The following is a 24,875-nucleotide window of genomic DNA, read 5'->3' as shown; positions in this document are numbered from 1 at the left end:
GTAAACAGTATTTTGAAGCGACTGCAACAACAAGATTTCCTTCTTCAATTTTTCAATTTATTTTGGACATAATAGTAGATTTGACGCTTTGGGGAACTAGCATTTTGCTCAAAGAATGAACATATGGTAAACATATACCGATATATACATATAGCAATAGCTCAATTCAAAATAAGTTCTGTTATTTCCGTACTTTCTATATATTTGAGAGATGTTTTGAGGTCTTTTTTGGCAAAATTTTATGTCCCCTATATCAATCAGAACAACTCAATAAGATTCCAAATCAAAAGTAGTAAAAAAACCTGATATTGGTGCCTTCCCTTTATTTGGTTCCTGGTAATTCAGCGGTAAATATGCATACACCAGAGTACATGAGGCTCCTGCAGTCTTCGTTGATGAATGATCCACCGTTGATAATAAATATTTTTGCTTGACGATAATGCCACTTCGGCACTTGTTCTACTTTGCAGAACTAACTAAAAGAGCTGAAGTTTGGCATACTGTACACTGTATTGCTCCATCTATCTGGAGCCTACAGTGACTCCACAAAGATTGGGACAACACAAGACCCATGGTATTGATGATTCCGTACTTAGCAACGACACAATTGAGCATGATTGTTTAGTCCAACTTTGCTCTTCAAGGTCCAAAAATTGAACTCACAATCATTTACAAGCGGACTGTCATTTAGATGATAACTTTTGGTACTGTTAAAAACTCATCATGATGCAAGAAAAAGAGAGTTTGCTGTTTCCGCACACACACAAGACAATTATCATCCTCGATCATGGTGCGGAGATGATGGAATCGTCCCAACAGAGCACTGATTTTGATGTGTTACAGAAGGGGCGGGCCCCAGGCCTACTGCCGCTCGCTCCCATCACCAAGACAATGTGGACTTGTAATGTAGAAGCAGCGCTGGAGTACTGCAGAATTATCTGGGACATCTACCCGGAAGACAAATTGGTAGGTTTACTTTTTCATCTTCTGTCCCGACCAAAATGTGAAAATATTGACATCTGCAAATACAGCAACATCTTCTTAGCCAAAAGTCATATATTGAAGTGATTCTATCCCAATGTTCTGGTTGCGACTCTGTCAGGCCTTTCAATTACGTGGAGACCTCTACACCCTGTATTTTTTTAGCCTATTTTGGGGACATGTTTTTTTGCTTTTTAGCTTAATTTGGGGACATTTCATCGCGCCAAATTGCCTGAACAGCGACATCATAAATCAAAGTTAGTGACTGATATAACCACATACACCTGAAAAATCATAATTCTAGGGTAAAACTATAAAATTAGGCCATTTGGATGAGATTTGGTTATGTTAGGGGTCAAAAAACGCTTCAGGGGTCATATTATTAAAAAAAAAGAAGAAAAAAAAGACCTAATTTGGGGACATCCTGTACGGCCTACACCGTTATACGGTGTAGGAATCATGTAATTGAGAGGCCTGTCTGTCCTCAAGAATGACGAGCTACCTATTTGGGATGAATGAAAATTATAATCAAATGCAACAATAAATGAACTTTCAGTGGCATTATGGTTAGACTAGAGAGATCTTGAATTGTTTTCAGATTCAGGTGATGGTCTGTGATTCCTCGTGCACAAGCTTAAACACGTGGCAACCAACTGAGCAGAATTCACAACAGGTAAGAAACGAATATTGTGTCACTTTAAAAACAAATCACATCATTTGTAAGGAACATCTTTTTTAAAGCTTTGCCTATGCCTTGACAAGCAAAAAAATCAATCCGAGTAGACAGCAGCCTCGGACGGACTCCTCTCAGGCAAAGGTGCTGAAGAAATTTTCTTTCACTTGATAGTCTATTATTTTCAGTTATTGACTGGATTAGCTCAACTAGGCCCACCTGTCGAATCCGAGAAATGCAACTCGACAGAATTGATAAGTGGTCTAACTGAAGCAATCCAGGCCCTATGTGATCCTTCGGACATTCAGCAAAAGATGACGACGTCTCACACGGAACAAGCTAACAGTGTGCTCAATAGGGGGAGAATAATATGCATAACGTCTTTAAAAAGGTAACAGCTTAAGGAATTTCGATCTTTTTTGGTATCAGGTGTGTGACACTTACATGTAAAAGTTTCTGGTTTTGGATGAAAAATCTATTCGAAACGTGGAAGACAGTTAAAATACAGCAGAACCTCTGTATTACGGAAACCCTTTGACAGACAAATGCTGTCCTTAATAGGGAGGTGTCCTGATTACAGAGCTTATAGAAACACCATATTTGAGACCAAAATCTCTCTCCTTCTTATGAGGGTGTCCTGTTAAACAGAGGTGTTGGCTAGGGGAGGTTCCTCTGTAGCACCAAAGTATGAAACGGAGAAGTGTTGTTGACTTGTGGGAGTGTGCGAGTCATCAAATTTGACACCCCCTTCGATGTCCTGCTTTTCCAAAACAAGTAAGCTGCTTTGAAGACAGATGGAGAGGACCCTTAAGCCACAAGCTATAAAGACATATTGAACTTGTGTACATTTTTCCATCAAGAAAAAGAGCATAAGTTGTTTTCTTCACTTTGACCATCTTTCAATTCTATTTCAGTGAAAACTTCTACAGAATGCTAGCGGATTGTTTAACAGATGTTGTACAACAAGAAAACAAATTAGCGGCGAATACAGATAAGTAAGTGATGCATTAGGGAAGGGAGACATCTGTGTGCAGACTTGGCCCTTCAAACTGGTGACAGTAGTCAGTCTAAGAGAGGGCACTCTGACCTAACACCTGACCAGCTATGGCAGTGAAGGTATAGGAAGCGTCCTCACTGTTAAGCTGAGCTAACTTCCTCTCACAGTGCATAGAAATTAGTTACAGAAACTGCTGTGGACAGTTGACAATATCAAGTAGGATGAGTTTGTGCCCGATGCTCATATATTCCATTGTATTGTAGAACCATCAAATCTGTCAAAACCTAGGTTGCGTTCTCATCCCTTTCAGCCTCATGCCGATCCACCACTGTGAAGTTCATATGATACTCGTTAGTCCGGTTGGGGAGGAGTCCGCCATACCAAGTAAAAATAAACAAGAGGTAAGCTACATAGCTCTGTCTGTCACTCGGATACACCTCCTTTGATCAGGTCGGGGACAAGCCCTCATTTGAAAGACGGTTTCTCAAATGAGCACCATGTATTTTTCAGGTTTTATGCACCAATATGTGCTTCAAATGGTCGTTTTGATTACTTGCGATATCCAAGTACCTCAGTGTCACGGTGCTAATGAGTATAGTATGTGTGAAATGGGCCAAAATAAGATGTCTAGTGCGCTGCTCTGAGCCTGAAGACTGAATAAAAAGTCCAGAAAACCTTTGCTTGCTAGATTTCTGTTGTGGTGTTATTTGGTTTCCAGGAGCATACCGAGAAATCTGTCATATTATGCTGTGCTACATTTCAGCTCTCTCCCAATATTTCCTACGAAGTCCACGTCAGCCAGTCGGGAAGATTTATTGCCTCGAAACTCATTCAGATTGCCTCGAGACATTATAACCTCACATCAACCACAGTCACAGGAATTCCAATGAAGGTAATGTGTCAAAATTTGATGTTCCAACTTTTCACATTTCATTGCTCTTAAAGCTAGAACACACTTGTTGGAAATGGTGGGAAATTCTGGCAGCCAAAATGGCCTTCAAAATCATTGTTTTGTAATTTTGAAAACGGATGTGTCAATATGATCAGCATCTCCTTGTGAGAGGCATCGACCATCATATATTTAGCTTGCGTAGCACCTACTGCACTGACTGTTCCATGCACCCACTCTTGCCTGTAAATTTGTTTATAAAATGTTCTTTTTGGGCAACTATAATGTACTTGTATGCACTGCTCACGTTTACAAACTCAATTCATGAAATAATAATCATCTTCTGACAGGAAGAGCAAAATGCCAGTTCATCAGCCAACTATGATGTGGAGCTGCTCCATTCGAGGAAAGCTCATCAAGAGCTCATACAATCAGGTAAGATTTTGGGGCAGCATTGTAAATTATGCCAAGCTTAAGGTTGTGTTCATACATGAATGTCTTAAGCACCACAGAAGAAACAAAGATTGGTGTGGTAATAAAATGTAGCTTTTAGCCTAAGCTATACATGTATGAGCAAGTGGACAACTCAATATGCCCCAAATTTGACTTGCTATCACTTTTGATGTTGGGTCACAGTTGTATAGCATTGAAAGTCAAGTACTTAACCACTGTACTGTTATTTCAGGAAATGCTGAAGGGCTCATATATCCATCAAAAGAGGGCCTCTATTCTGAAACGATCACGTTAAAATGGTGCACACCTAAGTCGAACGCAGCAGGTAAGTTTGTGAGAGTTAAAACCGAAGAGTACCATAAAGAAATAGTTATGCCCTGTCAGCTGACCAACTGGCCACATCGGAATGAGCTTCCCGCAGGCCACAGACCTTCACCTTGACGTTTGTATAGCAGACACCTAACCACTAGGCCATTCAGATTTGTCTATGATTTATATTTATGGTTTTTGCATGACTTTCGTGAAGTATTGAAGTATTTCGTGAAGTGGCGGGACCAAAGCTATGGAATGAGCTGCCAAATAGTGTTCGTGGCCAGAGTACCCTGGGTCGTTTTAAAACTGCACTAAAAACTCATATTTTTAAGAAATTCTTCTGAATCCTTTTTTTTTTTTTTTTTTAAATTTAAATCCCACTTGCACGTTTTCTTTAGTAATGACTTTTATTCTATCATGTAATGATGTTTTATTGTTTTATTATAAATTGTAAAGCGCTTAGAAGTTTTAACAACGTTAAGCGCTATAAAAATGTTTTTTATAATACATGTAAAATACTATTCTGCCTTCCAGAACTTCATCACTGTACTGGTGCATATCGCGTGACTCCTGTTGATGTCAACGGTCGGCCGTCGCTGTGTTTGACAAACTTTTTATTGAATGGTGAGTAACCTGCTCTGACAATGAATCTTCGGGAAATTGCAGAAGACGTGTAGCAAATACCCAATTTTGTTGCGGCGCTTGAGCTGAGGATTTGACGGTTACGAAACAATCTGAATACTCAGTTGATAAGATTGATGTTCGGCATAACTGACATTCAATAATTTTCACTCTATAGTTTTCATCAGACTGGGTTAATATTAGTTCAGCATTTCAATTTGATATGAACCTCTGCTTTCAGGGAGAGCAGTCATGTTGGAACAACCTCGTAAGACTGGTATTAAAGTGATGTCTCATATGCTAGCGAGTCACGGTGGAGAGATCTACATCCATGTGTTGTCGACGTCACGGTCGATCCTGGAGGAACCGCCGTCCATCAGTGAGGGCTGTGGAGGCAGGGTCACAGATTATAGGATCACGGTATGTCACCACAAAGTTTTTCAAACTTTTAGAATTTTCTCATGTCTGTCAGGTTTTGAGTAGCAATATCAGAAAGTGGCGATTGAGAGAATTCCAGTGACAGGTCATGTCCATTGGTATGGTCATAAAAAGTACCACAGTTGATTTTGGCATCTTCCACATTTCCCTATATCAACATCTTATTTTGAGGTTTTGAGGATTTTGATGAGGACACAGGATTTCACTTCTGGATGAACCAGTGTGGCTTTCAAGGAACTAAAATTCCTTGTTTTCATAGTCTTTGTGTCAGATGTCTATGTCAGGGCAAGCAAAAGATCCCACTAAGTGAGAAATATGAGTAGCTTGCATGGACTCTACTCTGGCCAGAGACGGAGTCACTTGGCCAATAGGCCCAATTGGCACCTGGCTGAAGCAGCATGTAAAAACTTTCATTCTCTTTCAGGATTTTGGTGAATTTATGCGGGAAAACCGCCTGGCACCTGCCATAGATGTTGATGAGGAGACTGACGAATTACCCATGAAAAGAGGTGAACATATTTTGCACTTAATCATCATCATCACCGGCATCTTGATCCAAATAGATTTTCTCCACAAAATATATTTCTTTTACCAAATGTAGAATCTCTTTTCCTTTGCTCCAGCGATGGGCCAGATAGAAAGAATGTTACGAGTTTGGCCGATGACTATCGGGGATTCAATCATATTCAACATGTTATCAGTAAGTACACTTGCTCTGACTATTTCTTCCCTTTAAATCAAATTTCAAAACAGAATATTTTCCACTCGGTAAATTGCAGATTTTAGCAATTTCTTGAACATTGTTAAATTTCTGCATCGGTTTTATTGACTTGAGGCCCTACAACTATGAATAGGGAAAGAGACTCTTTGGTCTTGTTATTGGGAGTTTTGACGGCTGTTCCCAAAAATGGAAAATATTACAAAAGTTTGTCAGGTCACTTTGTAATATTTAGCATATTTGTTTCAGCATCTCGACCCGTTACCTTCGCTTATAGTGAAAGAAAAGCTTGACGAAGAGGAAGTTTTGGATTGTAAGAAGGCTATCTTTCATCTGGTCGAGATGGAGAGCCGTAACGAGGCGCTACCTGTAACGATGACAGGCAGCCGGGGCAAGGGGCCAAAGAGGTACGACCCTATAGTCTATTTCACAAGAAAATGGCACTAAGATTTTTGGTGTTCTTCCCTCTTGAACTCTTGAAATTTTTGTTTAGAAATCCATTTGCAAAGGATTGTTGACCTTCGTAATTTGACTCTTGTTATCTTTTACGTTTCAGAGAGGAACAGTACCGACAGATGTGGTCAGAAATGGAGACGTTAGTGCGGGCCCACGTCGACGCCTCCCCAAACCACGAGCGGGTCCTGGAGTGTCTGCTACTCTGTCGTAAACAGGATGGCGAGGTCAAAGGTCACAAGAAAGGTCAAGAGGTCAAGGTGAAAGAGGAGAAGATGGAGACGAATGAAGCAGAGCCTGCGTGGAAGGATTTAGACAAGTGAGTAGGAAGCCCTAAAAAAAAATATCCACAAAAAAAACTTGGGATCTCTGCTACCAGTATCCTACGAATGATGTTGAAAAATCTTTTGTGTTTGGTTGCAGATATCAGAAAATGACCGATCGAGAAAAGGAGGATTACAATAGTAAAAAGTTGCCCATCAAAGAGGAGCCACCAGTGAAGAAATTCAAGCCGAGTGGTTTTAGCACGTCAGGAAAGTCAGGTGAGACGAGATTAGAATTTGTGATCTTGTCAATTTTCCTTGTCTTTTACTCCAGGAGAGTAATGAGGCTGGCAGGTGGCTTGCTCCTCTTCCCTCCAGCATCGCAAGTAGATCTCTGATCTAGCCTCTGCCGTGATCTTGCCCTGCTTTTAACACCAGGAGAGTAAGGACTCTGGTGGATGCCTTGGACCTGTCCCCTCTAGTGCCTCAAGCAGATCTCTGGCTGTGCTTTGCGTGACCTGGCCCATCAGTAGTTGTGTCTCAGTCTTCATCTGCTGGCCACGGAGTTAGTTTCTGCCTCCTTCGCCCCATGCTGTGTCTCTGTCTAGAAGTCTCTGCTTTGCCTAAGATGGTGGTTGCCCTGCCGCAAGGCCTTACTCTCCCCTGAAATGGCATGCCGCAAATCACAAAAAGAAAGGGGCACAAACATTTGGTGGTTTTCAGTGCAGACTTCTTGTTTTGGGACTTGTTTCAAACTTTTTTTAACTTTGTCGTTGTCAGGTCCCGTATCATTGCTGAATCTCTGGACAACGCGAGTGACAACGATACATTCCCAAAGACATGCCGAGTTTGATGGTCGCAATGAAAACAACGGCATCCAGGCGGAACTCTACAAACATTTGAATCAGGAGATGGAGGAAGGGTGAGTAGAAAAGGTGGCATGAATTTATACCAACAGCTACTGCCACCTGGGGTGTGCAGAGCTTGACACAAAGAAATTTGGGGGCACAGAAAAACCTACACAGAATGTGGCAAAGTGCCTTTTGAAATGCTGTCATTACATGGGCACCAATGCAAAATGGTGCCATCAGTTGTCAAAGAGAGGCAATCTAAACACTCTATTGTGTGAAAAAAGCTGGAAAAATCAAGTTTACTGATGAATTGGTAGTGATCAAGACCTGCTGCTATACTTGTGGACAGTGTAATTCGGCGTCATTGAGCCAAATCCAGCGATATCAGCATAAGTATCTCTTGTCTCTTTTAGGGAAGAGGGGGAGAATGCACCACCAGCTCAACAACAACAACAACAACAACAGCGAAAGCTGCCGCAACAACAGAATCAACAAGTCAAGAAATGAACATTGTTGGTCAAGTTTGGAAATATTTACGAAATTTTAGAAAAATGGATCAGTGGATGCAGGCCTTTTCATGTTCCCTGGACATGTGGGATTGATTCAGATCTGATTGTGACTCGAGTTCCAGCTTGACAGAATTGTCAGCTTGGTTTCACTCAGAGTTTTGACTTTTCTCGTCCTATCAGAAGGCAGTCCCTGCCTGTCAGGCAAAGGTCCCAGCTGGATTGATCTCAGCTGATCAAAGTATTGCCTGCTGGTCTCCCTGCATTCGTCTCGACTCGATCATGTCAGGCCCAGCATGATCTATTTGTAACACCTTGATCAAGCTAGACCGTCATTTGAAAATTCCATTGACCTGTGCTTTGTGCGAAATGCAATGTTTGGTTATACAAAAGTTAATGGAGATATGCTGGCAGTTCACTACCGGTACAATACACTTGATTATGATGAGACAATTTCCTAACAATATCACTGCCTTTGATCATGGTCCTTAAAAAGGGCTATAAGAGATTGTGATTACGACACAAATTGTGAATGAAAGAGGACTTTGAAACCTCAGAGGATGGACAGTAAAATTTTGGTACAGCAATGCCGAGGGCACACCTTTAGATGAAATGTTTGCATTGTAATCGGTTACACATGCACATGAATAAGTATACCCTGGTTAGTGCTTCATAATCTTGGGTGCTTATCAATTTGCATGATAAACCAGAAATGAAATTTGGAAATTTAGTTTTGATTTCTACCAACAGTGTTGCTGATTCAGGATCCTCAAATGAGGGATTGGCATTCTGGTTTTAGTGTGCATGTAGCTCATTTACATGAATTTGTAATAAAGCCATGAGAATAGAATATGTTGTTGTTCTTGATCTCTTGTCCAACACGGACATGTTGTGCTTAATATAGAACTCCCTATTCAGGGCGTCTCAAAAAACAGTTTTAGTTCTCATACAAGGACAGAGTGCTTGATGAAAAACTCCCTATTCAGGGTGTCTCGAAAACAGTAGGTTGTTCTCCAACGCAGACAAGTTGTGCTTGATGAAGAACTCCCTATTCAGGGCGTCTCAAAAACAGTAGGTTGTTCTCCAACGCAGACAAGTTGTGCTTGATGAAGAACTCCCTATTCAGGGCGTCTCAAAAACAGTAGGTTGTTCTCCAACGCAGACAAGTTGTGCTTGATGAAGAACTCATTATTCAGGACGTCTTAAAAGACAATGGTTTGCTCCTCAGCAAGGACAAGATGTGCTCAATGTAGAGCTCCCTATTCAGTGTCTCAGATATACAAGGTTGTTCTCCAGCAAGAGCAATATGTACCGGTACTTCATAATGGGCTACTTACACAGGGCATCCCAAAACAGCAGTTTGCTCTCCAGCAAGTGTATGGTGTACTTGATGAAGGTTGTCCTCCAACAAGGACCAGTTTACTCAGTGATAAACTTCCTATTCTGGATGTCCTAAAGATAGGTGATTGTCCTCCAAGAAGGGCTTGATGAAGAGCTCCCTATTCAGGGTGTCTCAAAAAGACAATAGGTTGTCTACAGACAGTATATGGTGTTCTCCAACAAGTACAGGAAGGACTAGATGAAGAATGTCCAATTCAGGATGTCCCAAAGAAGAGTTGATCTCAAACAGGGACAGGATGAAAGTGATAAAGAGTTCCCAGGACTCAAGAGACAATAGGTGTTCTCCAACAAGGACAAGTGCTTGATAGAGAGCTCCCTATTCAGGTAGTCTCAAAACACCATGGACGTTTCTCCTACGAGGACAATATGCATTTGATGAAGAGCTCCCTTCAGGATGTCTAAAAAATAGTAGGTTGTTCTCAAACAAGGACAATATTTGCTTGATGAGAAGCTCCCCAGACAGTAGGTTGTTCTCCTGCAAAGGACAAGTTAAGCGTATGTAGAGCTCCCTATCCAGGGTGTCTCAAAGATAGTTGGTTGTTCTCCAACAAGGACAAGACGTAAGTTAGTTTCCAACAAGGACAAGATGTACTTGATGAAGAGCTCCCTATACAGGGTGTCCCAGAAGACAATAGGTTGTTCTCCAACAAGGACAAGGTATACCTGATGAAGAACTCCCTATTCGGGTGTCTCAAAAGACAATAGGTTGTCCTCCATTAACACCTTCAGCGCCGAACGACGTAGATCTACGTGTGACACAAACCCCCCTCTTTGAGCTGGTTATCGGAGTCTCATGGACTTCATGTAAGAACTACGCCATCGCCATCTTCAGGGTAAGGTAGGAACTGAAAAGACCAAACTGTCTTTTCAGTTCTTTTCAGTTCCTCCCGTGCCCTGAAGATGGCGATGGCGTAGTTCAGAACTTTAAATGACTTCATGAAAGAACTACTCCATCGCCATCTTCAGGGCAAGGTAGGAACTGAAAAAAAACGGTCTTTTCAGTTCCTACCTTGCCCTGAAGATGGCGATGGCGTAGTTCTTTCATGAAGTCCACGAGATTCCAATAACCAGCTCAAAGGGGAGGGGGATTCTACGTGGTTCGGCGCTGAAGGTGTTAAGAACATGAAGGGTTTGGTGAATAACACCTATTCAGGGTGTCTCAAAAGACAGTAGGTTGCTCTCCAACAGGGATAAGAAGCACCTGGTGAATTGCTCCCTTTTCAGGCTGTCCCCGAGGAGAGTGGGTTGTACTCGCCCGCCCCAAGGACAAGCTGTTTTCCATAGCAGCCTGATGCAATGCTCCTTTCCTTTGAAAACAAATTGTAGCAAGGCAAATATTTTCTCTAAAATATTTATTTGTATAAATGGGTACAGTCGAGCATCTCAGGTTAAGCATGTACAATACAAATCGTCCCCAGAAGCGAGCATTCATTACATGCAATGATATCCAAATTGAATCTTAAACATGGTTTACCCAGCTCCAACTACAAATGCTGCTTTATTTCTAAAATGAGAACCCCCTTCAAGTTCGGAAGCAGACTTAGGATTCAGTCTACCATGAAAATCTGCAAACTTATTGCTTTGTGAGCATTACTTGGTTTTACAGTATTCTGAACTTAATTCGAAAAGTGTATTTCTTGGCGTTGTCATTGTAACATGCTACCTCAAAGGCTCAGTAATCACAATTAGATCATGATTCAAATTTTCTAAAACCTACAGATCTCTTGATAAATATATAATACCTTATTATCATAATTACAATTAGAATCAATATGTTTAATCAGCAGGTTACATAATGGGTACAAATCATGCATAATCAAAATATATTTACATTAAACCTGGTGATGAATAAATATACCTTAATAATTTTTTGCATTGTACAGAAAAGGAACAAAGAATACAGATTAACACCACAGACAATGATTTTTTATTGCAGAGGTGAAATATTATTGCAATGAGGGATAAATATTGCTTGTCTTCAGGAAAAGAAAGTTGCATGTACTCTCTGGAATAATATTCTTTGGAGACACTAATTGTTCAAGCACGTACCTGAACTTATCAGGACATTGTATTAAGTAACACCATGAGTGTAATGACAAATATTTCCGTGGAAATCTCGGTAACACAATCTCATCAAAAATATTTGCCTGGCGACTTGTTAATCTTTAAGTAGAGTGCAAAAAGGTGATAACTAAATCCGAGGAAGTCCTACACATGTACTGGGTGAAACAAAAAAGACTTCCTACTTTTCATTTTGAATAAATCCAAAAACATCACTCTAACAGTATTCAAAATCAAAAGTGGGTTATCTTTTTTGTGTCACCCAGTATATAGCAATATCCCCTGTTAAGTAATATTTGCAAGCAGACAAGGCATCACGTTTTTGAATGATTCTTGTATGGCGGGGGTAACCTGTAAGAAGGCGGCGGATTAGAAGTGTCACTGTGATAACTAGGGGGCGGTGACGATTGTGCATACCGCAGGGATGGATCCATCGAAATCAAATAATTTGGTGGTTCAGGCCGGTCCACTGGTTGCTCATAGGGGGCGTCACTGCTTGGGTAGTTTTCTGCACCCTCGTTGTCAAACATTAGAGGCTTCCGTGGCTTTTTCGGTGCCTCGTAAAAGTCTGACATCTCTAAATCTGCCGGCATGAACACGGGTTTGCGATCGTTTCTATAGACGGCTGAATCCTCGTCGATTAGGAAACGTCCCGACAGGCGCTTCTGTCGACGATTACAAATGCAGTAAATCACGATTGCGATGATTACGATGAGGACGATAATGATCGGCACGAGTATTGCGATGTAAACAGTCCCATCATTACCATAAGGTAACACAACGGGAGTACAACTCCCCGTGAAGTTCACCCCGACATTCGTGACAGGATAATCCGTACCCATTGCGGTTACAAACTCTGGTTTAGGCGTACCATTATTGTACGAAAGTCTTGAAAACAACTCATTTATTGTTGTATTTTCACACGAGTTTGGCAGCAGCGTATCGTTACTCCAATCGATTATTACAGAGCCCGCCCGTATGGCATCAATTTGAATTTTTTCTGAAGATACGTCGGAAAAGAATTCTCCAATTCGATTCAGCAGCGAAGTAACATTTGAGACAGAACTCATGAATGTATCATATTGCAAATCATACGTCGCACTGAATAAATGGTTTCGTTGCACACTAGCAAGAGTTCGATTAACCATCATAACAAAGGCATCGGTTACGGCAAGTTTAGCAGAGTTCTCAGCACGGAGCACAAATTGTTGCGGGGAGTCTGCAAGCACTGCATCAAGAGCGATGCCCTCGATTGTTTGTGACGTCCGATTAAACTGGACCCAGGACTCTGGTTTGAGTGCATTGTTATTTCCATCGAGTAAAGTCAGTGAAAGGTTTCGTGTCATCCCCTCCATGGGGTCCTTGAACGTATCAGTGGGTATCTGGATCTGGAAGTATTTCTTGAACGGTACGTCTAAGGCCGTGATGGGCTTCACCAGAGCTGGAGGCTCCGATGGCACAGGTGAGGTAGGAGTAACTGTAAAGGAAAATTTGACAAGATTAGATAAGTGAGTTCTGATGGAGCACATATCTCTTTATATTGCCGCGTTTGTTATCTATCTCATCCTTTTAACAGCAAGACTTGGTCCAGCATTTTGATAGAAACTACAGTGCTGGTATATGAACTAGATATTGTAATCTCTCATTACCAAATTCCAAGATTTTATTAGATGAAACAAACAGTTTGATTATGTCTTCACACGCATGCCATGCTCAAAATCAAAATGCAGACATGAATGAAGGGTTATATTTTTGGCCGACAGCTCATGCAAAGCAAAAACATGCAGATTTGGCTCATAACACCGGAAAAATAAACAGTCTGCTGGTATCAGTATATCAAGCCTCAAAGGTCTTGCTCTGAACCTCTTCTAGTAGTATCTCACAACTTTACTGACATGTCCAAAATGATCTTCAATTCTGCATCTTTTTACTCACGGGTAGCCTCACGCGTATGCCCTCTATATTTACCTGTTGTCACAACTACGCTACTAGTAGGCACCGATGTAGTAGTAGTAGAAGGACTGATCGTGGTCGTGGGTGCACAACTTCCCATTAAGGTCAGCCCGACATTCGTGACAGGATACTCAACGCCCATCGCCGCTACGAACTCGACTTTAGGGGTACCATTATTGTAGGCAAGTCTTGAAAACAAGTCCTGAATACCGACATTATCGCACGTGTTTTGCGGCAAAGTATCATTATACCAATCTACTACAACAGATTTGGCCCGTACAGAGTCAATTTGAAGTTTTTCTGCCGATCCGTCGGAGAAGTACGTTCCAATACGATTGAGCAGCGTAATAACGTTTGGGACTGAACTAATAAATGAATCGTATTGAATATCATAAGTTGCACTGAATAAATGGTTGCGTTTCACATTCGCTAGACTTTGATTCACTGTAAACACGAAGGCATCCGTGACATAAAGGCCAGCAGAATTCTCAGCACGTAGCACGAATTGTTGCGGGGATAATAACACCGCTGTGTTGAGTGAGATTCCCTCGATCGTTTGTGACGTCTGATTGAATTGGACCCAAGAATCAGGTTGGAGTGCTGCGTTATTTCCGTCCAGGAGAGTTAGGGAGAGCGCTCGCGTCGACCCCTCCATGGGGTCCTGGAACATGTCAGCGGGTACCTGGATCTGGAAGTATTTCTTGAACGGTACGTCCAAGGTAGTGATGGGCTTCACCAGAACTGGAGGCTCCGATGGCACTGGCGAGGTAGGAGTAGCTGTAAAGGAAAACTTGACCTGAATTTCATGCAATGTCATGCTGGAATTGAGATTAGTCAGGACTTTGTGCTTTGGATGGCAGTTTGAGAGGGGCACAAGAGGTGTGTGCCTCACACAAAGAAGTAAACAACAACTTTTAACTTCAGCACTCAGATGCCCAAAACCGCAGATTGGACTTAAATTTCAAATTTTTCCCAGACCACCTCATTTCCACAATCGTGCACTGAGCTGTCTGGATAGGGCTGCACCTCCCTCCCAAAATTTCATGATCCACCACTGAAATTTTTATGCAGTAAACTTGGGAATGAACTTCCAATCCAACCTCACCATTACTACGTTAAAGGAAACCTCTAATCATGCACATGCATTAAAGCTTGATCTCACGACAGCTACGTGTCTTTTTCTAATTCTAAATTACATTATATTAATTATCCTAACCATGCAAAGACGATCCAATAATGTCAAAAGAACTACAAGTTACCAGTTTTCTGTCCGGAGGCAAATACCAGATCTCGAGGAAAATGTTCCCATAATCCCAAAATTGTCTATCTCAAACAGTTTTTACACCCAAGGGAATGTCCCTCAAAACTAACCTACTCTCATGATGCTTCTGTCAAGTGAAGCATTAGAACAATCTTTCAAGGTGACAAGGAATTCTGCATCCATGCACCCATTGGATAGTCATTGCATGGAAGCCCTCTATATCTACCTGTTGTAACTACTACACTACTCGACGGCACCACAGCCGTTGAAGACGGACGGATCATGGTTGAAACCAGAGACGATTCTGTCACTGTAGTGGACGGTACTGGCATGGAAGAAACCTCTGGCGTGGGAGACCCTGCTGAACTGGTAACCAGGACAGATGAGCTTGCTATCACAGTTGAATCCATCATCGATGTTGCAATACTTGTCATCAGAGGTGTTGTCAAACTCAATGAGCTAGACTCTGGTTGGACAATAGTTGAGCTTTGGGTGGTTGTAAGTGAAGAACTTGTTATGACCAGGGTACTGGGTGGACTTGGAGACTCCGAAATCACTGACGTAGTGGGCATCGGACTCGTGATATCCGTGAAACTTGGGGATACTGAGCTTTCGATTGACGGTGTTGGTGATGATGCTACAGGGACCGATGAGGTCTGTAGCACTGGAGTTGATGCGGATGAGGTAAGAAGTCCAGAAGGCACTGTATAATATGATGTAGACACACTTGGAAACACTGGTGTCGTGAAAACTGTCTCTGTCACAGGAGTATGACTGATGCTGATGACGTCACCTGTTGCTGTAGGCTCGATTGTTAAACTAGAAAGAATTCCCGTTGAAATAATACTTGTTTGTCCTACAGTACTTGTATAGGGAAGAGGGCTGCTCAGTAACACTGATGTTTGCGGCTCTATCGATACGGATATGGACGGCGTCATGGTAAGAGTCATAGTTCCAGCAGGAGAACTGGTCAGGGGCAACGCAGTACTGCTTTCATCCATAGAAGGTAAAGCTGAGGTCGGTACCCCTGTTTCAATAGTACTTGAGGTTGCAGTCGGTGTAACAACTGGAGCAATGCTCATAACAGGCGAGCTTTCCAACGATGGCTCAACTGACTGCGTCATTGAAGGTGTCAAAAGAATTCCGGTTGTACCAAGTGTATCCGTTTCGGTAGCAGTAGGAGTAACATCCGAAGTTGACAAAGAATCTGAAGAAACCGATACCGATGGCATCACTGTGACCATATTGCTGGTTTCAAACGAAACAGTTGGTGATGATATCACAGTCACAGGCGTGACAAATGCTGTGGTCGTATCGAAAGATGACGTCTCGATAGTGGCCAAAGTCTTTGTAGGCGTTAGAGTGATACTCCCAGATAAATCTACTGAGGTCACAAAACTCGGCGAAACTGTTCCAGTGAGGCCAACACTCGGACTTGAACTGGTGAAGTTGACAGAAAAAGTACTTGAAGGTTCCATACTTGAAAATAGGCTTGTAGGAACTTTACTTGTTGGAAATAAGGTAACTGATGGACTTATACTGCTAGAAGACGTCGGTTGAATGTCAATTGTTGTTGAAAATGTTATCTGTGATGCAAAAGTTGAACTTATATCCGAGAAGTTTAAAGAAGGGCTCGGTGTGATAACTATGGTTGGTGTACTCAGGTAGGGACTGCTCTTGAAAACACTTGTGAATCCTGATGACATGATACTTGTTTGAGTAGGCACGGCAGTGTAACTCTCGCTGGGGACAGCGGTATAGGACAAAGTGTCCACAGATGATGTCATCATAGCGGTGGGAACAGTCGTCAAGATCGCGCTCACATTCGATGATTCTACAGACGGCGTAGTGGACATCTGCACCGTTGAGAATTCTGTCGTCACGGAAGGGGTCATGCTGGAATTTGCTGCGATCACTGATGTAGGAGTGACCGACTGGAATGAACTTATAGGTTGTGTGACACTTATTGTCTTTGCTACCTCCGAGGTAGGAAAGACGCTTGTGGAATAAATCACAGTGGATGTTACAGTCACAGAGTCCATTGAACTCATTGATATGGTTGGGCTGGTTGTCCCAAAGATCTCTGAGGTACTCGTGGAGGGTACTGCAGTAGCACTGGAACTTAGAGTGGATGAAGTACTTGTCGGACTGATTGTCTTGGCTACTTCAGTGGAACTGATCAAAAGTGTACTTGGAATGTAGGTTGTATTGCCTGACATTGTAGTAGTAACAGAGGGTCCAACTGTAGAATCCACTTGGGAAAACGTTGGACTTGGAATGTGTGTAATTCGTGACGAATCGAAACTTGGTGTCAAAGTCACTGGAATGGTTGAAGTAGGCAATACGGTTGGAGAAAGGGAGGATGCAAATGGAATGCTTGTGGTCTGAAACGTGGAGTCTGTGGCATTCAAATTGGATGACGGCTGGATGGAGACGGTTGTCGGTTCTATGAGGGACTGTGTCGCCTCGAAGGATGGAGTTGCAGAAACGGACGTCGCACTCATGAAGGATGATGGTGATGATGTTGGAACCATAGGACTGGTTAGGTACGTCAGATCAAGAGTCGGCGTTGCTTCTATCGTACTAACAGTCACTGGTGTTGAAGACTCAGTCTGCGTTGCAGTTACGCTGGAGGCGTTTGGAGATGAGAAACTCGGGCTTGTGAATTGTGTCCATACTTGTGTCAGGTGAGGAGTTGATTCAAAGGCAGAACTTGGCAGCGAGGTCCGAATGAACGGTGTTGATGTCAGAATAAGAGCAGACGTCGGTTCGATTGTGGCAGACGTTGATTGGAATGTAGCAGACGTTGATTGGAATGTGACAGACGTTTGGGATGTTGAAGTCATTTCAATGGAAGACGAAGAAGCCGTTTGATTCTGGATGGCACTTGGAGTTGGATTGACGACATCGGAGCTGGTTGCAGCAGACGTCAGGGTCACACTTGGAATGGACGAGTACAAAGTTGAAATTGAAACTACAGAACTTGATTCCGCCGTTGGTAGCACAACTCCACTTGTTGGCGTAATTGAAGGTGTAGGCGTGACTTGGATTGAACCATCGGAGCTCGTTGCCTGAAATGTTGTCGAAAATACTGGTGTAGTTAGAACTGTGGTTTGTGGAATGTCACTTGTACCATTTGAACTTGAAGTTGACGGTGACAAAGTGATTGTTCCTGATGTCAGCAAGGCTGTTGTGGTCGTGACGTCCATAGTCATGACGCTTGAATCGATCGACGTAAATAAAGAACTGTATGTTGATGAAGAGTCTAGCATGCTTGGGGTTGCAGTTAGTAAAGCACTTGACGAAATGTCAGTTGAGTTCTGAGCAAGCGAAAAGCTAGGGGTTGATGTAATTTCTACACTGGTGGTAACACTAATGTTCGCGGTCATGCTAAAACTGAAAGTGGATGAAATAAAAGCACTGGAAGCTAAGCTACTCGGCACACTGGTGAGTGGTGGACTGCCACTCGAGGAAGGGGTCAAGCTAGGCACTAAAGCGCTGGTAGCAGATGCGGACGGAGTCACTGATGATTCTGAAGGCGGCATGCTCGAGGACTGCAAGACCTCACCAGATGACACCACTGTTGTCGGTGGCGTGGACGTTGAAAATATACTGGACGGTGTTGGAGTTATGGTGAATGACGTTTTCTGCGATAATGAAGGAGTTGACTGCAGACTCACTCCGCTGGTTGCTGGAAGACTTCCAGATGACTTGATCGGCGTGGATGATTCTAGGACGGTGCTCGACGACGAAACTGACGAACTTGTAGCAGACGTCATTGTTGAAGATGAAGTTGGAGACACCACTTGTGTTGTTTTGATTGAAGCACTACTTGTCATGACCACAGTTGAGCTTTCCAAAACAGCAGACGTCGATGCAACAGGTTTTGTTGTTGTCGACAAGATGGAAGCGGTCGGGAGAGAGCTTGTAAGCACTGGAGTCGACGCAGCATTCACAGCTCGCTTTAACCGCGCGTGCTTCCTCTGGCCGACCGTCATAACCTGCCAACCGACGACAGGGTAACCAGCTTCATCAGAAATCCGCCCCCCTAAAATATTATGTTCAAGAATTTTGGTAAAATCGTTTAGTTGTCTGAATTCCCCACAAGCGAGGTGCCACGTCATTTCTAAGCCGCTGCGTTTGCTTTGGCCGATGATGTTGCCAGGCCCGGCGGCAAGGACGGATGTGTCTGGGTGGTTCGTACCGTAACCCTTCCACGATGACAAAGAGATCAAACGTTCATCGAGCGAAAGAAAATCCGACATTTTCCCAACTAAAGAAGCTTTTTCCTTCGCCGATAACTTTTCGAAATCTTGATCGAAAATGACCACGGAACGTATTCGGTTGTCTGTGCATAGCGAATTCTCATTATAAGGTTTGAGTTGATCTTTGATTGCGGGAGGTACGAAAGCTGGGGAGGTTGATCGATCTTGGCGTGGATAGACGGTGATGGTGAACTGTGCAATGACGTCACCGTTGACGGAGATCTGTAGCATGGAGATTCCTTGTTCAAATGGCGAAGGCAAAGCATATAGCAAGCGAGAGTCAGCATCAATGTAAAGCCAGTTGGACGGATTTTTGTGAGTCGTGGCATCAATCACCTGAAATTGAAGAGAAAGTTAATTTAATTGATTAGTTAATTGACATTTGATTGGCATTTTGATTGAGGCATCTTTCTTCTCCAACCTGATTACTTTAGATGCCTGCAACAGAAAAGACATTTTATGATTTTACATGACGCAGATGTCCCAGAATATTGGCGCTTGGTCGAATTGTTGATCAGCCAGTCTATCCATTCTGTGAATGTGAAAGAAATGTGACATATTTATGATTTTCTGACCTTTTTTTCCCCACTTGGAAATATTTTTTGTTTATTTTCTGATCAGTTTCACTAAAATTTCTTGAATTTACTACATTAGTGCCAACTCTGCAGTGATATATGTTGGGAATAAACAACTATTTTGGCTTCCCCCATGAGAGAAATAATTGTAACAAAGTCATCCATACCAGATTCCAAGCTTTTTTAAATGCCGAGCCATATTCTCGGAGTAGAAAACTAATATATGTAACAGCAAAAATCATCGCATCACAATCTAAGCACGCAGAATATTTTGCTAACAAACGTTGGTTATTTTTCAACCATTAGCGTGACTATGATGGATTTTTCATCAAAATTCAGAAGCAAACTGAAAGCCATTGAGAAATATGCAATAGAGAATACCTGCAGTGCACGAAATTCCCAATCATTCATTCCTTATTGAATTTATTGATTTTTAGATTACCTTGCCGTGTTTACACAATGGGCTGGACCTTGGTGCCAAGTTTAAAACTCGATAGTAATTACAAACTAAGTACAAATGCATGTGGTATGTGGTCATGCATATGTAACTTAATAATGGGCATAAAATCATGAGTCAGATAACCTCTTTGAGTTAGGGACATTTTTTGCAGCTCTTTTTTGCACTGCAAAAATAATGTATATTTGTACATTCACTTACAATTTATAACAGGCAGGTACAATTTTTAAAAAGCAACCCTTCAGCTTTAAGTCAGTGGGTTTTATAGAATATGCAAAGAATTTATGTAAAGAAGATAAGGATTAAATTAAAAGACAGTGATTATCTTAATGCAAAGTGCCAACAAACTTATGAATATCATATTCTTTCAACTTTTAACTTCTCATACAATGATTGTAGGACCCCATGTGCACTGGCCACCTTACCACTGGCAGTTGGAATAATGAAATCTTCCCTATTTACTTAGCCAACCACAATAACATGACCACTTATAGTATACTAGGCCCTAATGTGTGAAACATGAACACGAAGCCTACATGTACAAGTACATCAGACCAGTCACAGCTATAATTTACTCAGTAAAGGAAACTATTTATAAGGAGAAAGACACCCATGTGCAGCTTTGTCTCAAATTTATAGTACATGTATTAGGATTAGTAAGCTATAGGCCTTAAAAGCATTACCTCTGAATTTTTATACCCTTTGATCCTATTGCTATTGGTCTTGGAGAATTTTTATACTAATTTGATCCATTCTACTATAATTAGATGCATTCTATGTGATTGTGGCAACATTTCTTAAATAAATGGCCATTTTTTGGCCTGCACTCTTCAAAGCAAAGTCATGTCAAATTCTTTTCAAAAGGTAATGAGGTTTACTTTCCATGTTTACAAAAATTTCCTTTGCTTTATGATGACATTGTGATTTATAGCATGAATGCCTCAACAATGAGATCTATGCCTTTGGCTCAATCAAAGAAATATGACACTTATTGACAGCAATTATGATGAATGAATACACAACCTCTTTGTCAGGTGTACAAATAACCCCGATAGATATGTTTGTTTGGCTTACAAATCACCTCAATTAGATATGTCCCAAGACATAATTTCACAGCGGGTTTCTGAATAGGGATCACTCAAATGAGATAAACTTCCTGGCAACTTTGGATGAATAATGTGATTGTATTATCGTTTAAATGCAGTTTATTCTCTAAATGAAAGAAGATGACACAGTACTGAGTAGATGTGAATGATGAAGAAGCCACCAGAATACTATCTGAAGCAGAAAAAAATCACATCTCATGAACCTAGATTTCTCATAGACTGTAAATTTGGGTTACACCTTAAGAGTGCAGCAAACATGCAATAGAGAGGCCTGCTACAAACAATGTGTAAAATAAACACAACTTGATACAAAAGGAATCCAAGACAGATGCAACATCTTGGATCAACATGACCTCATTGATGGATGAATCACTGAAGGGGAATAATAGTGTGAGCGTGGCATCTGCACACGAGTATAACATGTTCAGTGGAACCTCCCTTAGCGGACACCTCTCTATTAAGGACACTAGGTTTGGTCCCAAATTGGCTGTTTCCATTCAATTTGACCTCTCTAATCAGGACAACTCTCTATTAAGGACAGCACTTGACAGTCCTGAGGGTGTCCTTAATAGAGAGGTTCTACTGTATTTAGTGTAAAAATGCACAAGATCATCACCTGGTCCAGAAGGTGGAGTATTCCAGCCAGGTAAATGGTTGTGACTGTTCACGGAGTGAAACTGTACCTTCTGCAGCCTAGATGTATCAGACATTCTATAAAACTTGGTTTTCACTTCTGCCAAGTTCTGACCTTCAATCAAGGCTACCTCAAAGCTAATTTTTCTGACCTGGTGACTAAATCATATTGCAACTCACTTCATCTTCAGCGACAATTCCTGTGAGACTCAGTCAAAAAAGTAGAAGACACTCGGTCATGGCGACATATTTTCTGCAATATTTCTGTAACTGCAAGAGACTATAAACTCAACGACCTGCAGGGTTTTTTAGCAGGGTTTCCCGATTAAAAACAGGAGCAATTCCCTAAGGAAAAAAAGAATGAGGGTTTTCGAAATCAACAACACCAAAGATTGAAATTGAGTAATCAACAACATCAGAAATGAGGCTGAGAAAAAAAATTCATACCTCATAGGAAGCAGTCTTGTCCCTAAAAACATCATCTGGCAATTTGTACTTGAGCAGTTTACTGGCAACAGCCACCAGGTCTGGGATGGGAGTGCTCGGGGTAATCTTCCCATCTTCCTTGCCCGCTTCCGTATCTCCAAGTAGGCTGAAGATGTCATCGTCACCGGCAACGATGAGTAAGCCACCTTGGAAGCAGGAGACGAACAGACACAAGAATACGGAGAAGTTCTTGTGGCGAAACCTCATCATGGACTAAGTCAGTGTTTTTGTCAATGTCATGTCTCATTTTTGGCCAGATTCGGATATCCGATCACAATTTAGCATTGTTCATCATGAACTCATGAGACCATGCACAGCCAGCTATGGGTTAGAACGTTCCTTTGCAGTGTATCCCTGGAAAAGTGAAATTTAACATCTAAAGTACAAGCACAAGACCAATTGAAACATGATTGACAACGTCTGAAAAACCACCCCAGTGCTGTATTCTAAAACAACTTGATGAGAGAGAGGTAAGGAGCTAGTCACTCCCTTCATTGGATTTATGGTGGTGGTGGGGGGTGCATTCAGACTGCAGGCTCAAGGCCAGGGTATCCTGAGATTCGGGTTGTTGATAGGCCTACTCCTATATCATATAGCCTACAAGTACAATTATAATGAAATATGAAGTTTGAAATATTGAGAGGCGGAGTTTGAAAACCGCTCGCTCAGGAATTTTCGAAATTGTGACCTAAATCACGGATTACACACTCAACACAAAATGACTTGGGGAGGAGTAACAAACATGGGTGGGGGATTTTAAGTTTCGAACAAACTTGTAAGTTGTATGATCTTTACACACAATGCACTACTATGCCTCGGCCTATATAGTGAATCACTGAATGTACAGGGTGGAATACACAACAAAAATAAGGAAAAACTGACCACTTCTTGTGACAATCCCTACGCCAAATAACGGTAATTTTTGCAACTTTTTTGTACTTACTCACCTTACTAATTGACAGTCCAACACGTTACATATTTTGATTTCACAATTAAGTCCACAGATTTGGTGATATTATCGTTTATTTACTCGGGCCGTTTCAACTTCTGACCGCTTAACCATTCAACCTTGCCCTATAACATTGCTCAGGTACGTTGTACATGTCCAATGCATTACAGATTTCAAGGTAGCGAGGTGATGGGACGCCTGCTGCTGCCATCTGTTGTTAGGTATTTCAGCTAAACGTCTTGTCGTGGACAGTCCTTGATTGGTTGTGAAAGCTGTCCAGTTTCAGTTTCATCCAAGTCTAATAAGCGCTGTGTAATAAGTATTGTGTTTTTTTCTGTATCTTTCCTCAATAGCCCATATCCTCTCCAAGGTGTGTTGTGAATTGAACTTGAAGACAGCAATGGCTATGAGGGGATTGGACTCAAAATATACCAATATAACAGTGGTTTTCAATACACTCCGCCTCAGGAGGGCCAAATAATTTCACTGATGAAACACTGCTACGTTTGTTTATCGTTGAACCGAATATACAGCTTTTGATGTGGCTGTGAACTTGATCAGGAGCCGTCCCGACCATCCTCAGTCTACTTAAATCAGTGGCACAGTTGACTCAGAAATGTCAATATATTCGAAGGAGTGAGTTAGTAAGAGTAAGTATAATTATTCTCCACAATGATGAATTACATTGAATTAAGATGAAAGTCGCTGGCATGGGAGAGTTTATTTATATACTAATCTTTATCGCTCCGTCTGCCGTCCTCCATGTAAATGTCATCCGTTTGCGCTGGTCAATTCGGCGAGATGTCTTAGGTTCATTCGACTTCAGCACCACTTGTGGTTCGGTAAAAGGCAATGACCATCTCCGATGAGCCCAAGGGTAAAAGGGCAAGACTCGGTCTTCGTGCAAACACACGGAAAGTTCTCGAAAACACTCAAGAGAAGGAGCCTATACGCCAGGCACGTTTTCACGTTTGGCGAGGTGGCACAATCAGCAGCGCTGGCCTCGCTGGTAATTATAACTTGACAGTCACAATCTTGGGCGCGGAGAGGATGTCTGAAAAACAAGTGTGATATTCTAAATATATATAGAAATATATTGTAAGGTGATCCCGAGGTGAAACCATTTTGCGGGCTGGTCGGCTGGTCGTCGTCTTGGTTGGCAGCAGGTCGAAAAATGCAACACACTGATTCTACCAGTAGTGAAAATGCTTCTAAATCCGTCACGGAACAATAGGAAAGGACAAAGAATTCTTCTGGGGACACTGGTGCATGTTACACCAGTACTGTATCTTGCCAGAAACTAAAAATCTAACTTACGTTCGACCACAAACAAGACAGTAATCATGCTGAAGACACGCTTCGTCAATTTCATCAATAGGCTGGCGACACTGCCTGGAAGTGAATAGCAGAAAGTGTGTTCTTGTCCCGCAAATGTTCCTCTAAGTCTTTTGTGAGGGCCGTGGAAATGACACCCTCCATCTGAAGACCAAGTGATTTCAGCACTGCTATGATGAAAATACATGGCCACGGTGTATTTAAGAACAAAGTCACAACCGGAATACATGGATATATT

General features: G+C 41.9%; 2 protein-coding genes across 3 annotated transcripts; one reads left to right on the top strand and one right to left on the bottom strand.

The window, feature by feature from the left end:
* The first annotated feature begins 30 nt into the window (after window positions 1-30).
* On the top strand, window positions 31-8,983 carry LOC135491478 (integrator complex subunit 13-like). Its single transcript, XM_064777377.1, has 18 exons — window positions 31-126; window positions 471-966; window positions 1,580-1,654; window positions 1,843-2,045; window positions 2,569-2,649; window positions 2,962-3,052; window positions 3,415-3,543; window positions 3,891-3,975; window positions 4,226-4,318; window positions 4,840-4,929; window positions 5,168-5,346; window positions 5,789-5,873; window positions 5,988-6,064; window positions 6,332-6,489; window positions 6,639-6,854; window positions 6,959-7,077; window positions 7,579-7,720; window positions 8,063-8,983. The coding sequence occupies exons 2-18, from the start codon at window positions 724-726 to the stop codon at window positions 8,154-8,156; spliced, it is 2,160 nt and encodes a 719-aa protein (XP_064633447.1). The 5' UTR covers window positions 31-126; window positions 471-723; the 3' UTR covers window positions 8,157-8,983.
* A 1,922-nt stretch (window positions 8,984-10,905) lies between these two features.
* On the bottom strand, window positions 10,906-23,419 carry LOC135491052 (dystroglycan 1-like). Of its 2 annotated transcripts, none has more exons than XM_064776692.1 (5): window positions 23,301-23,419; window positions 22,315-22,707; window positions 15,058-19,432; window positions 13,586-14,347; window positions 10,906-13,094 (listed from the first exon to the last, which is right to left on the bottom strand). In XM_064776692.1, the coding sequence occupies exons 2-5, from the start codon at window positions 22,561-22,563 to the stop codon at window positions 11,932-11,934; spliced, it is 6,549 nt and encodes a 2,182-aa protein (XP_064632762.1). In that variant the 5' UTR covers window positions 22,564-22,707; window positions 23,301-23,419; the 3' UTR covers window positions 10,906-11,931. The 2 variants fall into 2 exon arrangements, with proteins under 2 accessions (XP_064632762.1, XP_064632763.1); XM_064776693.1 differs by having other exon boundaries at window positions 18,400-19,432.
* Between the last annotated feature and the right edge of the window lie 1,456 nt (window positions 23,420-24,875).

Source organism: Lineus longissimus, chromosome 7 (assembly GCF_910592395.1).
Source record: "Lineus longissimus chromosome 7, tnLinLong1.2, whole genome shotgun sequence".
NCBI lineage: Eukaryota > Metazoa > Nemertea > Pilidiophora > Heteronemertea > Lineidae > Lineus > Lineus longissimus.
This window is presented reverse-complemented; position numbering and strand designations above follow the sequence as displayed.

Coding starts and splice junctions, on each gene's coding strand:
- LOC135491478 (XM_064777377.1), top strand. CDS start 724: ATGATGCAAGAAAAAGAGAGTTTGCTGTTTCCGCACACACACAAGACA. Junction 5,874..5,987: donor CGAATTACCCATGAAAAGAG/GTGAACATATTT, acceptor CCTTTGCTCCAG/CGATGGGCCAGATAGAAAGA. Junction 7,078..7,578: donor TAGCACGTCAGGAAAGTCAG/GTGAGACGAGAT, acceptor TGTCGTTGTCAG/GTCCCGTATCATTGCTGAAT.
- LOC135491052 (XM_064776692.1), bottom strand. CDS start 22,563: ATGATGAGGTTTCGCCACAAGAACTTCTCCGTATTCTTGTGTCTGTTC. Junction 19,433..22,314: donor ACAAGACTGCTTCCTATGAG/GTATGAATTTTT, acceptor CTTCAATTTCAG/GTGATTGATGCCACGACTCA. Junction 13,095..13,585: donor TAGCGTAGTTGTGACAACAG/GTAAATATAGAG, acceptor TTTCCTTTACAG/TTACTCCTACCTCACCTGTG.